General features: G+C 44.6%; 1 protein-coding gene across 2 annotated transcripts in view; it reads right to left on the reverse strand.

The window, feature by feature from the left end:
• Positions 1 to 14,637, reverse strand: part of BCAS3 (BCAS3 microtubule associated cell migration factor) — a 2,570,631-nt gene that overhangs the window by 1,759,701 nt on the left and 796,293 nt on the right. For both annotated transcript variants that reach the window (XM_069226456.1, XM_069226455.1), the window contains exon 14: positions 11,757 to 11,850. In XM_069226456.1, the coding sequence (XP_069082557.1) occupies positions 11,757 to 11,850 (94 nt within the window). The remainder of the gene's footprint in view (positions 1 to 11,756; positions 11,851 to 14,637) is intronic.

Raw genomic sequence — 14,637 nt, forward strand, 5'->3', positions numbered from 1 at the left:
TGACTTGTCGACTGCATTTAATTTATACAGGGAACAACAAATGATGGCTAAAAGGGAAGCAAGTTTTCACAACGCTTCATATAGAAAAGTTGCCTTTCACAGTGGCAGAAACTACATCAACAGTATGGCTTGTACATGGCTTTATAAATCTGCCCATTTCCACCTTTAATTTTTCGAAATGCTTGAAACATCTTGCCATGGGCAGATACGAGCGGCTAGGCGATAGCTATTTTAAAGAAGAGTGGGAGTTGCCTTTGAATATAAATGTCTGAATGGCGAAACAGAGGTCTGTCTCAGAGGAAGCGAATGTGAGACTACTGTTAGTCATTCAATTAATTTGCAAGCACGTATACCTTCATGGCCTTTGCAATGCAGGGGTCGCAAACTTGGTTTTCTGAAGGGTACTCCAGTCCCCTTGATTCGTTCAGCATTTCATATACTTTCGAATGGAAGTTATGTGGTCCTGAACGAACAAAGCTGTTGCGGTATGAGACCAGGAAAACCCTACGTAATTTCAGACTCAAACACTGTAACTGGTTGTGCCCACAGAAGAGATAAGAGTAGCAGAAATGTGGCCTCACATTGATACTACTAATGTAAATTATGACAAGCTGAGTAGACTAAAGGCGCTACTGTTCCAGAAACAAGTTGCGTTGACATCGGCTAGAGAGACATATGCTCTCCAGATAGCAAGATCATCAGCCGAGATAAAATCCCTATTAAATACCAACTTCCCCAAGCACTTTGGAGAGCTGATATCCAGAATATTCAACGCTTTGAACACTAACGGGATTGTGCACTTCTTTGTGTCCATCTTCCAGACTGTCTCCAGAGTCATTCTTTCAGCCACCCATTCACTCTTTTCAAGTGTGTTTGACGGCTTTCCTGTGACTTTGGCATTGATCAGCGGGATACTGCTGCTGTTGTTCCTGGTAGGCAGTGGTTGTACCTTTCCAGCTAAACGGAGTGATGGAGCTACTACCACCAGCCCAGCTGCGCCGTGATCGCATGGTGCAGTTCTTTGGTGCTCAACTGCTGGAAGAATCGGAGCATGATTGGTCACTGTCATTCCAACCAGTTTTATGGTGTGTGTAACCAGTCTTTCATTGCACCTAGTGCTTCTTCGAACATCTACCTTCGGTGTGCCTTGCGGTTCAGTCAGTGCCTCCTGTGGACAAAGAACTGCTGATGTTCCGGATGAGGGTTTATTCATGGTTGTGCCCCATGAGACTGAGGCTGATTTGCGAGGCCACTTGCGAGCCACGCTTGGTGAACTATCTGGCTCCTTTCGGCACTTTGAATGGTGCTGCCCTCACCGATGATCCTGTGCCTGAAGCTGCTGCGCACTACTGCTCCGTGGATCTGTCTGCCAATCCTGTCATTGATCTGACATCTGACAATGTGGTTTCTTTTCCTGTATACCCTTCCTTTTGATGGCTTCACAGACATTCTTCAAGATCATGACTACTGTTCAATGAATCTGACCACTGGCTTATTCTAAAGTTTCACAGTTTTGCCAATATTGATTTTAACTTTGGCCTGCTGTGCTTGTCATGGTCTACATTTTGTCTGTTTGTACGTTTTAGCTATTTTTAAATGGTTTTTAATTAGAATTTAATAGTAGTTTTATAATATTTTAGCTTGTTTTAGTCCAGATCATTTGTAGCTTGGGTTCATGCACCTTCTTTGGTGCCATTATTATGGTATCATACTTGTTTCGGCAATGGGGAGGGTGTAGTGGATCCTATTTGGCTTTAATGGGAATCAGGAGATAGCTTAGCCTTCTGGCTTGCAGGCGTCTGCCCTCATCACCTAGTGACTTTTAACCTACTTAGCCTGTTCTGTTTTAGAGCATTTATTTAATTATTTCTTCGAAGATGGCTGCTATGTTTATAGTTAGGAAGATGTTTCTATTTCACGTTATCAGTGCCACTTTGTGAAGGCGTCACTATCATCGTCAAAGACAAGTGAGATATGTAGGTATTCACATCCTGTACTTTCCCACTTACGTGTGACAGTAACATAATGTACTTTTCACGGAATTGTTTATATAATTGCCACACCAAGCATGCCTTCTTATCTATTGTTTGGGAACATACCTGCGTCAGGGATCCTACAAGATCTGTATAAATGCATCTCACGCAGACAAGGTTATCAGAGGGATTCCTACCAGATGCCATTGACGCTGTCTATGCTACACGTCGCCTTGATGTGACCCAGCCTTCGTGTCCCCACAGAGTCTGATCTAGAGACATCATTCCAAGGTAACAAGGGTTGGGGGGCTCTTCTCATGGACATGGTACTGGCAGATTAAGTTTAACACACCTAGCTCTTTTTAGGTTAGAGATCAGGTTCATCATGCTAGGTCTATTAGGGCCTATTTCACATCTTATATTATTGCAAGATGGTGGGGGTCTTTGTATTCATGACTCACGTTTTTACAATTCTGTTTCTTGCATTGGTCATTATCCTAATAATTGCAGCCCATGCATTTTACAGTAGCTTGCAGTCTTGTTAATAAAACCTATTGAAAACTTTACTGCATCTCTTTCATTGCCTGTTTGTGACTGAGACTTGTTGCTCATGTGAGAAAAGGGTAATCTTTGTTCAACCATGACTGTCCTGAGATGTCGCACTCTAGAGTCCATGTGTAAAGGCTGACAAAAATCACCTTTTACTATTTGGGCTTTTGGTGAGGTACTGCTTGTGAGCCGGGAGGGTTGGGCCGACAGTTGCAACTTGGTGTAGGATTGGCCTAGTCGCCTACAAACAAAAGTGCTGTCATCCCTAAACCAGCAGTCTTGCCTACAGCAAGAGTCCAACTACGACACCCCCGTCACGGAGGGAAAAGCCAGCACCAACACAACATAAGGATGATAAGTCTAGGCCAAACGGAAGAACCCAAAAACACCCCTCCCCCCAATCGCCAACCGGAGATCCCGCAGAAAAAGAACAGCGAAAGGCAGGGGCAGAGAGGGCAGAGACCCACAGATGCAAAAACACCCAGACATAAAAATAAGTGGCATGCATATAGCACATACTACCCCACAGAGACAGCAACAGAACATCCCCAGGACCAGACACAAGCGACAACCTGGGCTGGCAAAAACATCTCCAATCCCAACAGAAACGCGAGGGAAGAAGCCCTTACCACAAGACCAGGAACTGGCCACATGCAGAAGGCCACAAATGCCAACAAACCCTCTGAATGCCAACCAAAGGAGCCAACCAGTCCCCCACAGCCGCAGGAACCAGAGGCAGTAGGATGCCAGCAGAAGGGGGAACTGGAACGAAGCCCACAGCATAGCCCTGAGCTACAAAGACCAGGACGAGGGAATCGCCCACCAACAAGCACCAGACCCAAAAACAGAAGAGACAACAAGGCAGCAACCACAGGGTAGCGGCCAACAAGCCAAAGAAAAAAAGAACACTCCCTGGCCACAGCCAGAGCACCAGTTAAGAATGAAGCTGTCCAACAAAATGACTGCAAACAACCCTTCCCACTGCACCATTGCAGCCAACAGAGCACAGCACACCCCAGCCACCCAAAGGCCACAGGCAGCATAACGAATCCCAGCATCAAGGGGCATGTCAAAGTGACAGAGAAACCAACATTTCAGCAGTACCAGCCCTGAAAACCAGAGGCCAACAGCACAACAGGGGCAGCAGAGAGAGCACAGCATACTGGAGCAAAGGCAGCCAAGCCGAGCAGGGGAGACAAAAACAGAGTCCAGAAGAACAACCGCACCCACCCCCAAAAGAAGGGCACAACAACCGCAGAGCAAGAGGAAGCAGAGCAACAACCTGCCCCATGAACAGAACCAGGACCGAACAGGAACCTAAAAAGCATGGTAAACCAGAAAGCAGAGCCTATTGGGGAAACATAGCACCCTTAAGCAGTGCACCCAGAAAGAAATGAACCCCCACCAGAGAACCCGCACAGGTGCCAGAAAAGGCCACCACTCCACATGGGAAACTAACTCCCACACAAAAGAAGTAGAGGGCGCCCCAAAACTGCAGCTGAAGAAGCATTTACCGGCACACCGCTGTAGGGAGGGCCATCTCAACAGGATGCAATAGGAGCACAATTGTATAGGGGCAACACAAACCATATACTCCAAAAGTGGAATGCGAACCACGAATGGACCCCAGACCTATGTGAGCTTGTAGAGGGTTGCTGGGACTGTAAGAAAACAGTGAGGGTTAGAAAAATACCCCACCCCAAGACCCTGAAAAGTAGGAGTAAAGTGCACCTACTACCCCCAGAGAGCACAGAAGTCGTGATAGGGGGATTCTGCAGGAAGAACAAACACCAGCACTGCAACAACAGTGGATTTCCGGACCTGAGTACCTGTAAGACAAGGGGACCAAGTGCAATAGTCGCGACAGTGTCGAGAGTGGGCAGGAGCCCAGTAAATGCCAGCTGAAGGTGCAAGGAAACTGCCACCGGGTGGAAGAAGCTTGGAGTTCTGCAAGAAAGAAGAGGACTAGGGACTTCTCCTTTGGAAGACAGATGTCCTACGTCGCGATGAAGCTTGCAGAGGTGTTCCCATGCAGAAAGACCGCAAACAAGCCTTGCTAGCTGCAAGGGTTGCGGTAGAGGTTTTTGGGTGCTGCTGTGGCCCAGGAGGGACCAGGATGTCACCACTTGGAGGAGGAGACAGAGGGGGCGCTCAGCAAACCAGAGAGCCCTCACAGAAGCAGGCAGCACCCGCAGAAGTACCTGAACAGGCACTTAGAAGAAAAGTGAACCGGAGTCCACGCGAAGTCACAAAAGGGAGTCCCACGACGCCAGAGGGCAACTCAGAAGGTTGTGCACTGCAGGACGGAGTGCTGGGGACCCAGGCTTGGCTGTGCACGAAGGAAATCCTGGAAGAGTGCACAGGAGCCGGAGCAGCTGCAAATCACGCGGTAAACAGCTTTGCAGACTAGCGTGGGGAGGCAAGGACTTACCTCCACCAAACTTGGACTGAAGAGTCACTGGACTGTGGGAGTCACTTGGACAGAGTTGCTGGGTTCCAGGGACCACGCTCGTCAGGATGAGAAGGGACCCAGAGGACCAGTGTTGCAGTCTTTTGGTGCCTGCGTTAGCAGGGGGAAGATTCCGTCGACCCATGGGAGATTTCTTCGGAGCTTCTGGTGCAGGGTGAAGGCAGGCTACCCCCAGAGCATGAACCACCTGGAAACAGTAGAGAAAGCCAGCAGGATTAGGCGATACAATGTTGCTGGTAATCGTCTTGCTACTTTGTTGCGGTTTTGCAGGTGTCCTGGAGCAGTCAGCGGTCGATCCTTTGGTAGAAGGTGAAGAGGGAGATGCAGAGGAACTCTGGTGAGCTCTTGCATTCATTATCTAAAGAATTCCCCAAAGCAGAGACCCTAAATAGCCAGAAAAGGAGGTTTGGCTACCAAGGAAGGAGGATTGGCTAGCAAGAGAGGTAAGAGCCTATCAGAAGGAGCCTCTGACGTCACCTGCTGGCACTGGCCACTCAGAGCAGTCCAGTGTGCCCCCAACACCTCTGTTTCCAAGATGGCAGAGGTCTGGGACACACTGGAGGAGCTCTTGGCACCTCCCCTGGGAGGTACTGGTCAGGGGAGTGGTCACTCCCCTTTCCTTTGTCCAGTTTTGCGCCAGAGCAAGGCTGGGGGATCCCTGAACCGGTGTAGACTGGCTTATGCAGAGATGGGCACCATCTGTGCCCATCAAAGCATTTCCAGAGGCTGGGGGAGGCTACTCCTCCCCAGCCCTTCACACCTATTTCCAAAGGGAGAGGGTGTAACACCCTCTCTCAGAGGAAATCCTTTGTTCTGCCTTCCTGGGCCAGGGCTGCCTGGACCCAGGAGGGCAGAAACCTCTCTGAGGGGTCGGCAGCAGCTGCAGTGGAGACCCCGGAAAGGCAGTTTGGCAGTACCCGGGTTCTGTGCTAGAGACCCGGGGGATCATGGAATTGTCCCCCCAATACCAGAATGGTATTGGGGTGACAATTCCATGATCTTAGACATGTTACATGGCCATGTTCGGAGTTACCATTGTGACGCTATACATAGGTAGTGACCTATGTATAGTGCACGTGTGTAATGGTGTCCCCGCACTCACAAAGTCTGGGGAATTTGCCCTGAACGATGTGGGGGCACCTTGGCTAGTGCCAGGGTGCCCACACACTAAGTAACTTTGCACCCAACCTTCACCAGGTGAAGGTTAGACATATAAGTGACTTATAAGTTACTTAAGTGCAGTGGTATATGGCTGTGAAATAACGTGATCAAAGCACAGAGTACACTGTTCCAAAAGGATAAATCCAGATAGGACGCCGGATAACGGTAAAGTGATAGGAGAGCCCTCATGCGTCAATGAAGACGCTAAGCATCATCATCTGGCTTACTCCACGTCAGACCGGCACTGCAATATCTGACGGGTCACCACTCAGATGGTAGTGGCTCTATACCGAAAATTGGTAGCGCAGATCCATTGGTATCTGCAGTACGTGCTGACAAAAAAAGAGAGAAGAGTGCAATGTAGGGTAAAATTGGCTCTGTACATCCAAAAACTAAATTTAATAATTCAAAGCGGCTGTCAGGCCAAGATTAAAACCAGTGGAGGAGTATTCGGAGGAGATAATGACCACGTCACTCCTATATGGGGGAAGGAAGAGAAATACTCTAACCTTACACTCAGGGGTCGACATGTTTCGCGCTCATGCGCTTCTTCAGAACCAAGATTCGTCACTTCTCCTACAGAAAAGGGTGCAGTATGTGCTAAAAAGTCACTTACTGTACGTAGGTAAGTCGTCAAAGTCAGACACCCACTAGGTCGCTCATCCCAAGTTGAAATTAGGCATCTTAGGGACGCTTAGCCCTCAGACAAACGGAGAATGCATTCAATTCTTCCTGTCGTCCAGCCGTTAGACCTACCCGGGGACGCGTGCCTGGAAAAACGTGGACGTTATTTCACGCAGGCTGCAGTGGCAGGCCTGTGTAAGAATTGTCAGAGCTCCCTATGGGTGGCAAAAGAAATGCTGCAGCCCATAGGGATCTCCTGGAACCCCATTTCCCTGGGTACCTCAGTACCATATACAAGGGAATTATATGGGTGTACCAGTATGCCCATGTGAATTGGTAAATTTAGTCACTAGCCTGTTAGTGACAAATTTGGAAAGCAGAGAGAGCATGACCACTGAGGTTCTGGTTAGCAGAGCCTCAGTGAGACAGTTGGGCACCACACAGGGAACACATATAGGCCACAAACATATGAGCACTGGGGTCCTGGCTAGCAGGGTCCCAGTGACACATAACAAACATACTGACAACATAGGGATTTCACTATGAGCACTGGGCCCTGGCTAGCAGGATCCCAGTGAGACAGTGAAAACACCCTGACATATACTCACAAACAGGCCAAAAGTGGGGGTAACAAGGCTAGAAAGAGGCTACTTTCCTACATTCCCCAGCCAGGAAATAGCCACCAAGAGCTCCGCACATGGCAGGGATCCAAAAAACAAATCCCCCCAGGCCACACTGTGAAGGGAGAAAGAAGATAAGTCCACAAGGAGACAAACAAGAACAGGACGAGAAGGGGGCAGAGGAAGTTTTTATTTAGAGGAGGGAGGGGCCTAGTGGAGGCAAGGGGCCTCAGTTCAGAATAAAGGCGTGGGACGGAGGGGAGGTAATGTACTTTAACATCCTCTGCCAGCGTGATTGTTGGGAAATCTGAAGCCAACACCCCCAAATCATACTGACTAAGCTATGCCCCAGTATTTGAGTTGTGCATGTAAACGGGTCCAATACAATATTCAACAGTGATACCGGATGCAACAAAGCATAATTAAATTCAAACAAATAGGAGTGGTGGCCAGGGAAATGTGAATTCCATATGTTTCAAATCGGATAGCTCCAAAATGTTTCAAATCGGATAGCTCCAAAGATGATCTCCCTTCATGATACTTGTAGGCGACCTTCGGAAAGTCTGTTATAAAATGTGACCACTGCTAATATCACTGAAGCACACAAACAAGTGATGAATGGAATGGTTGAATTAAATTAAAACACTGGTTTTTAACTCGGGCTGCATCCCAGTACATTGTTATTATGTACTCTATGCCACATCAGTTTGGACCCAGCCACCGCAAATAAGTCTTGGCCCTGCCTCAATGGCAACACCACAGGCCAAACTGACAGGCCAGGTCCTCCCCAGGCTGGAACACAAGCAACCCAAGAACAGTTTTGCCCCTATTATACCACTTATCAGTCAGGTATGGCTTGGTTAGAATGGCATATTATCCATGGGACCCATTAATTCGGCATACCCGTCCCACTTAGGGTGTCACATGGAAGTATACAAAAAAATGCTGTATAGAATGCTTGACGCAGGGCTGGCTTTAGGGCAGTGTGATGGGTGTGGCCGCACGCGGGGCTGATCTGGGAAGCGGGGCGCTGACCTTGTGGGGGAGGAGGGGGCTGTGTTTAGCAATAATGTACAAATTAAAAACACCTGCTGCAGAGTTTCTTGTGCATCCAGTTTTCAGGCAGTAATTAAGTGTCAATGTAGATCTAGTGATCATTGTTCCTGCTAGCGAGAGAGATCAGAGTTTTGACTAGTGGAAGTATTGACTTGGCATAAAGTAGCACAGAGGGTGTCTGCCTCAAAGAACAAGTTTTATGCAACTCACAGATCTGTATCTTATGTGGATAGTGCTTTGGTCACTGAGATCCTTTTGTTATAGCACTTCCTAAGATACAACTCTAGTATAGGACAGTGAGTTATGTACTGTCATCAAAGAGCTGCATGCTATCTGTGTAATGTTGTTAGGATGTTATATTTTGTTTCCCCAGTATTTTATTATCCTGTCCTAATGTCACTAAAAAAGGGTTCCTCTGGGTAGATATAGATTTTTATGGATAAAGCTTAACTTTACTAGGGCTTTAAATCAAATGAAACGCATGTGAGAGGGGCTATGGAGAGATGAGGGGCACCTTTACCTGGTGTTAGTGAGGGAATCTGAGAAAGAGGTCATGGGCAGGGGTGCCAAAAAACGGCTGTCAACCGGGTGCCACCAGCACTAAAGCCACAGCTTGATGTAATGTCAGCCACAGGTAATTACTCAGGTCGCAACCCAGCCCATTTTTTTGCACACCTTGCCACCTCAGTTTGGCCTTGAAGTTCGGATTGGTCTGTCCCCATTGAAGCAGGGTCAAGACTCATTGGCATATAGTTTGGTCCAAACCGACGTGGCGTGCTGTGCAAAATATAATGGAATGGGATGCTGCCCAAGTAATTACCATTCAAGCATTCCATCCAACAATTTTCTTTGTAGAATCAGTTTTTCATTTATGCTTTCCTGCTCAGCATATGCTGGTCTGTTTAGGACCTTATGGTGAAGTCAGCTACAAGACATTTATTGGTATTCTATAAAAATGTATCACAAACAGCCTGTGTCTACGTTGATCTCCAGTTTCTTGTGTTTTCCTGGAACATTCTGGAATAAACACTTGAGATCTGGAACTTTATCTGGTATTTAATTGATAACTAAAGTTTGTTTTCTTTAACACAATATTGCACTTAAATTGGCTTTAACGGGTATCCTAAAGATACTTTAGTGCTCTAGTATTGGCCCAAAATATGAAGTTACCTTCCTCTTAAACATATCTTAAAGACTTTACAGAGCAGATCTACATATATAGTCAAAGAACTTTAAGTTTAAATGGGGCATCATGTAATAGTCAAGACTGTTTGTACTGTATTTATGGATAATTGAATGTATGTACTCTAATACCAATTTTATGGGCAAAACCAAAAAGAATGCCATTATGATGAAGACTGTGAAGATGAAAAGCAGAGTACTTTCTGTTTCTCACCAAAGACTGCTACATGGATCACCACATCTCACTAAACTTTTTTTAGGTGACGGGAAGTAAATGAACCAATATGGTTCCTTTCATTAACTCCACGTTACAGAACCCAATATGGTATCAAATGGCCAAGGAACAGATGCTACCTGCCCAAGGCATGTTCAAGATCAGGATGCACACAGGAGACTATGGGCCTTATTACGACCTTGACAGAGGGGTTTCCTCCATCACAATTGTGGCGGATATCCTGTCTGCCGTATTATGATCTCATTATATTCAATGGAGATCCTAATACGGCAGACAAGAGTTACGTCACATTTGTGATGGAGAGAACTCGTTTCTCAATGTTGTAATAATAGCCCTATGTCTGATGTACCACTGCTGAAGCAATATGTTACCCTCACAATCAAGTCTGCAGCGAACTTACATCTGGCAGATGCACATGCACATTGTTTCTAATGTCAATGCACAGCTAAGCATTTGATTTACTGGACGATGAATTTTAGACTTTTAACATGCGTTTAAGATCTGCTGTAGTATAAATTAAAACGGAGTAAGGGTACACCTATCTTGTGCCAGAAAGAATGCAAAATACCTATTAGGCTTTCTAAAGATTGGCTTTGTTTTATAAGTGATTTATTAGTGTAGGAAACAAAACAATGTGTCACTAAAATAAAAGAGCAACGAATCAGACAGTAATTTATTTGTTTTCATATTACTGTAAATCCAACAAACTAGTAATAAAGTAATTTATGACAAACACCATGTACTGTCCAACAAATTATTCATGCACAAAACAGGAGGATCATTGACAAACAAAATGATAAACAGGGATGTGCATCCCAACAAAGAAACTGGGTTGTTTTTTTAGCCTGCACTTCAATCCCAAACATAATCTATTGTGGGGCCATACAATTATGATGATAATCATGAATTATTTACTGTCTGAGCTATCAAAATATCGGATGTAGGGGGCATCAGATAACACATGAAAAATACATTAATAAGAACAAAAGTTACTGGGAAAACAAAAGCATTTCTAAGATAAAGGGATACAGAAACAGTAGGTTGAGGGGCATAGCTGAAAATCAGCAGTGCACAATGCTCATGTAAGATCTGGTGGGAGAGCGCAAGTTTCATTCCGGGGAAGCATAATCACTTAGTACTGTAAATAGTGCCTGGATCTGAACATATAAGCATCAATGAGGAACTTAGGCTGAGTCCCAATACTCTGATGTATCAAATGTGACAAGAGTACTTAGGTCTAGATCATTCGCTTAATAAGGTTGTTGACATCATTATGGCACACATTCAGAAGACTAGTGTTCCAATGCAACACACTGGGGAAAGCTTCAAATGTGCAAACTGTACACTACATGTATTACAAACACAGAAAAGGGGCTTTGTATAACGACCTACTACATAAAATAACTGTGTGACCTGTGCTAATTACTTATCACAGCTCAAAATTAAAAACGGCTTAAATTATATGTACATATGTCTTCAAATCAGAATTTTACATGTTGCTAGTCTACTGGGCCCTACATTAAATAGATACGTTCAAATTGATTTAATACATAAACAACACCAGTGATCTGCTACATTTAGCAAAAACTGCATTATTGTGATATGCTTTGAAGAACGTACACAGCAGTAGATCTTGGTATCGTAATTACACACCAAGCCTATACAATCACTGACCAACCTATACCCAGTTCAAATTAGAGCACTTGAACCACAAGTCAAACAAGAGACACTTCATGAAAACTGCTGGGGCTATGGCTGCCATACGTTGTGTATATTATGATAAGAATACAAAAATAATAAACTGAGTACTCTTTTGAGTAAAGAAATTGACTGAAAAGAAAAGACATCCGCAAATATGCATAAGTCAAACACCCAAAGGCACTTACCGCTGGGGTTAAAAGCCATGCAGCAAATTGGTTTTTCGTGTGCAGGAAAATGTGCTACAATCCCTTCTCCATTCGAGTCCTCGCTAACAAGTACCTGTGGAGTAATAACATATTATTTTGTTCAAATTACAGTTGTACAATATGCCCTCTTCAAGAGTCCAGACAAAAGATCCTACATCACTATGTGCAACACAATATTTCATACTGCATCCCATACCATATCACTCAGTCCAGACAGTGCCCGGGAATTGAGTGTTTCATTCTTAGGGAATTCCCCGTTTCAGAACTCTGGCTATCATGGACAAATTCTTATAAGTAAATCTCTTTTCAGACAGGATAAATTTGCCGGCATAGTTACTGTAGCTTTGATCTTGACACTTGTACACACCATGCACCAAGCTTATCGCACGGTGTACAACTGGGGGAAACTTTGTGATATGGCTAACAGTTTACTCGCAAGAAAACGGAGTAGACGTCGTATTTGATAATATGTGATAGCACACAATGTTGAATAAATGATTCCTTCATCCTGCTTTGAGTGATCAATAAACTCGAGAGTACAAGTGTATCTTTTTTTGCAAGTCTGGTCGTAACGTGAATATGGTTAGAATGATTCACCCCTAAGCATGGTACAAAGGTTGGCAATATCAATAGGGAGGAGGTGATGTTTGTACTCAAGGTGAAGTCAGCAATCGGGTAGAGTTAGATAGCGACCATTGTAACCAGTGTCAAAATTTGGTAAAATGACTAGACAGAACTAAATACAAGAAGAGGAGATTTGTCCCAACCACAAATCAAGCTAAATTAGAAGCTTCAAACATGGGCTTTGAAGCCACATTCCTGACATTATGAGCTATGTAAAGAAAAATAGTGGCAGAAGGGATGATGGACAAACAGGTGCAAAGTCCACAAAGCCAAATACCACAATCATTCTTGTTTGAGAAACTTGAACAGCAAGAATAAGAAGATCTGATCTAATGGTTAAGTTGTCAGTTCTGAAACCAAGACGTTAGTTCTTACTGCAAATTCCCCACCTGGCCTCTTTGTGGGATCATAAGCACATCCCTATAGAATGATTCAAACAAAATTTGGAAAATAACTGATAATCTAGGCATCATAGATTTACACATACTGTTGTGGTTTGTTTTCTGATCACTAGGGATTTACTAAATCCCAAAGAGTTCACATGCAAATACACATCAGATTTATATGCATGATCCTCCTGTGCTATAACTACTCCAACAGACTATTCGCAATGTGCAAACTCTTAAGTACTTTTTGAGAATTTGTGCAACAATATGCTTGTTTTTCTTCCCCAGAGGTAAAAGGAAACTGTTGTTTACCCTGCAAGCATCTGTTTATAGAGTATAGTGCTGTAGACTTCCATGCGCTGAATACTCCTACCATCTTGTGCTGGGCTCGGATGTTTGAATGTTGTTTTTATGCAAAGTCTTTTGAGTCACAGAAAGCACTGTTGCACCACTCTTAGTTGGCAATGCATATGGGCACCAACTCCATGTTACACTGTATTACGCACAGTGGCGGAGAGTATTATGGAGTGGCAAGTGAACGCAAAATGGTACAGGTTTCAATTGTGAAAAGGGAATTAATAAGTAAATACAAGAACTACAGGGAGAAGGTTGGGCACGTGTGAATCTAATGCACTACACACTATGAACATATGCTTACAAAGTAACATTTTCCAGTTGTACGAAGTGCTGCTATAGATACACATGCTATACATAGACTGCAAAACAGTACCACCCTACAAGCTATGACCAGCGTGTGGATGATGCAGATATCTGAAATAAGAGCTTTAAGACTGTCTGGCCAACCAATATTTGCTGTCTGACTAATGTTACCACATAATAATGCCTGGTAAAAGTGTGTGGGGTTGACAAAGTAGCCAATTTACCTATACCAATTAGCAGGATATTGCTATGAAAAGCTATGGTTGCTAACTTTTTGCTCATATATTGTGCACTGGAGGCAGCAGGGAGTGCTATTTTGACTTTGTGATAGCAGGGCTGGATGCATTTGATGATCCATCTTGCAATACCAACCCTTAGAAATAGGTTTGCTCGTATTAGGTTTAGCAAAGGATGCGGAGCAGCTGGTCAGATTTGTGAAGGGCTTGGTCCTGTCAATGTAATGAGATCTTGTTTGACATTTAGTGTGTGGAAGATTTTTCTGCTACTCAGTCTGGTTAAGGGAAGAAGAAGAAGAATATGAGCTTTAAGATTTGGTTGAGTTGAAAGTGGTGGAACTTCGGGCTGGTTCTGAGCACAGCCCTGTCCATGTGTACCTAAAAGAAGGGTTCCTGCAGCGTTATGGGTCTCTAACTCACTGATGTATCTGAGGGATGTTACAGCTACAAGGAAAGCCACTTTTCAAGAATGGAATTGAGAGGGCACGAGTGTAGGGACTCAAAGCGGTGACCAATGAGATGTGGGTGGGATGATCCACTTGAGGCTCTTCATGAACGCTTTAATTAAAGAGATGCGAAAAGGCAAGGAGCATTCCCTGCTTTGTATGTAAGCAGCTCTGGCTGATAAATGGAACTCGACTGAACTTTATGCAAGGCCAGATTTTTGTACAAGGAGCGGGTGTAACAGAGAACACCCTGGATTACAGGTTTTAGAGTGTCAGGGTGTTTTGTGATACAATAATGGACAAATCCCTGTGTGGCAGGCTTGTGCGGTAGGCCTGTGGGACTTGAGCACTATGTCCATGCACTTGAAGTGTTCCAGTGTTGCACAGCACTTGCATTTCTTGTGTGAATCATGCTGCAGAGTCACACATTCTTACAGTCACCATGAGTGCTTATGTTTATTTTAGTATTTGCAGCAATAGTGGCTAGATGTACTAAGCATTTTAATGA

Source organism: Pleurodeles waltl, chromosome 3_1 (genome assembly GCF_031143425.1).
Source record: "Pleurodeles waltl isolate 20211129_DDA chromosome 3_1, aPleWal1.hap1.20221129, whole genome shotgun sequence".
In the NCBI taxonomy this organism is placed as follows: domain Eukaryota; kingdom Metazoa; phylum Chordata; class Amphibia; order Caudata; family Salamandridae; genus Pleurodeles; species Pleurodeles waltl.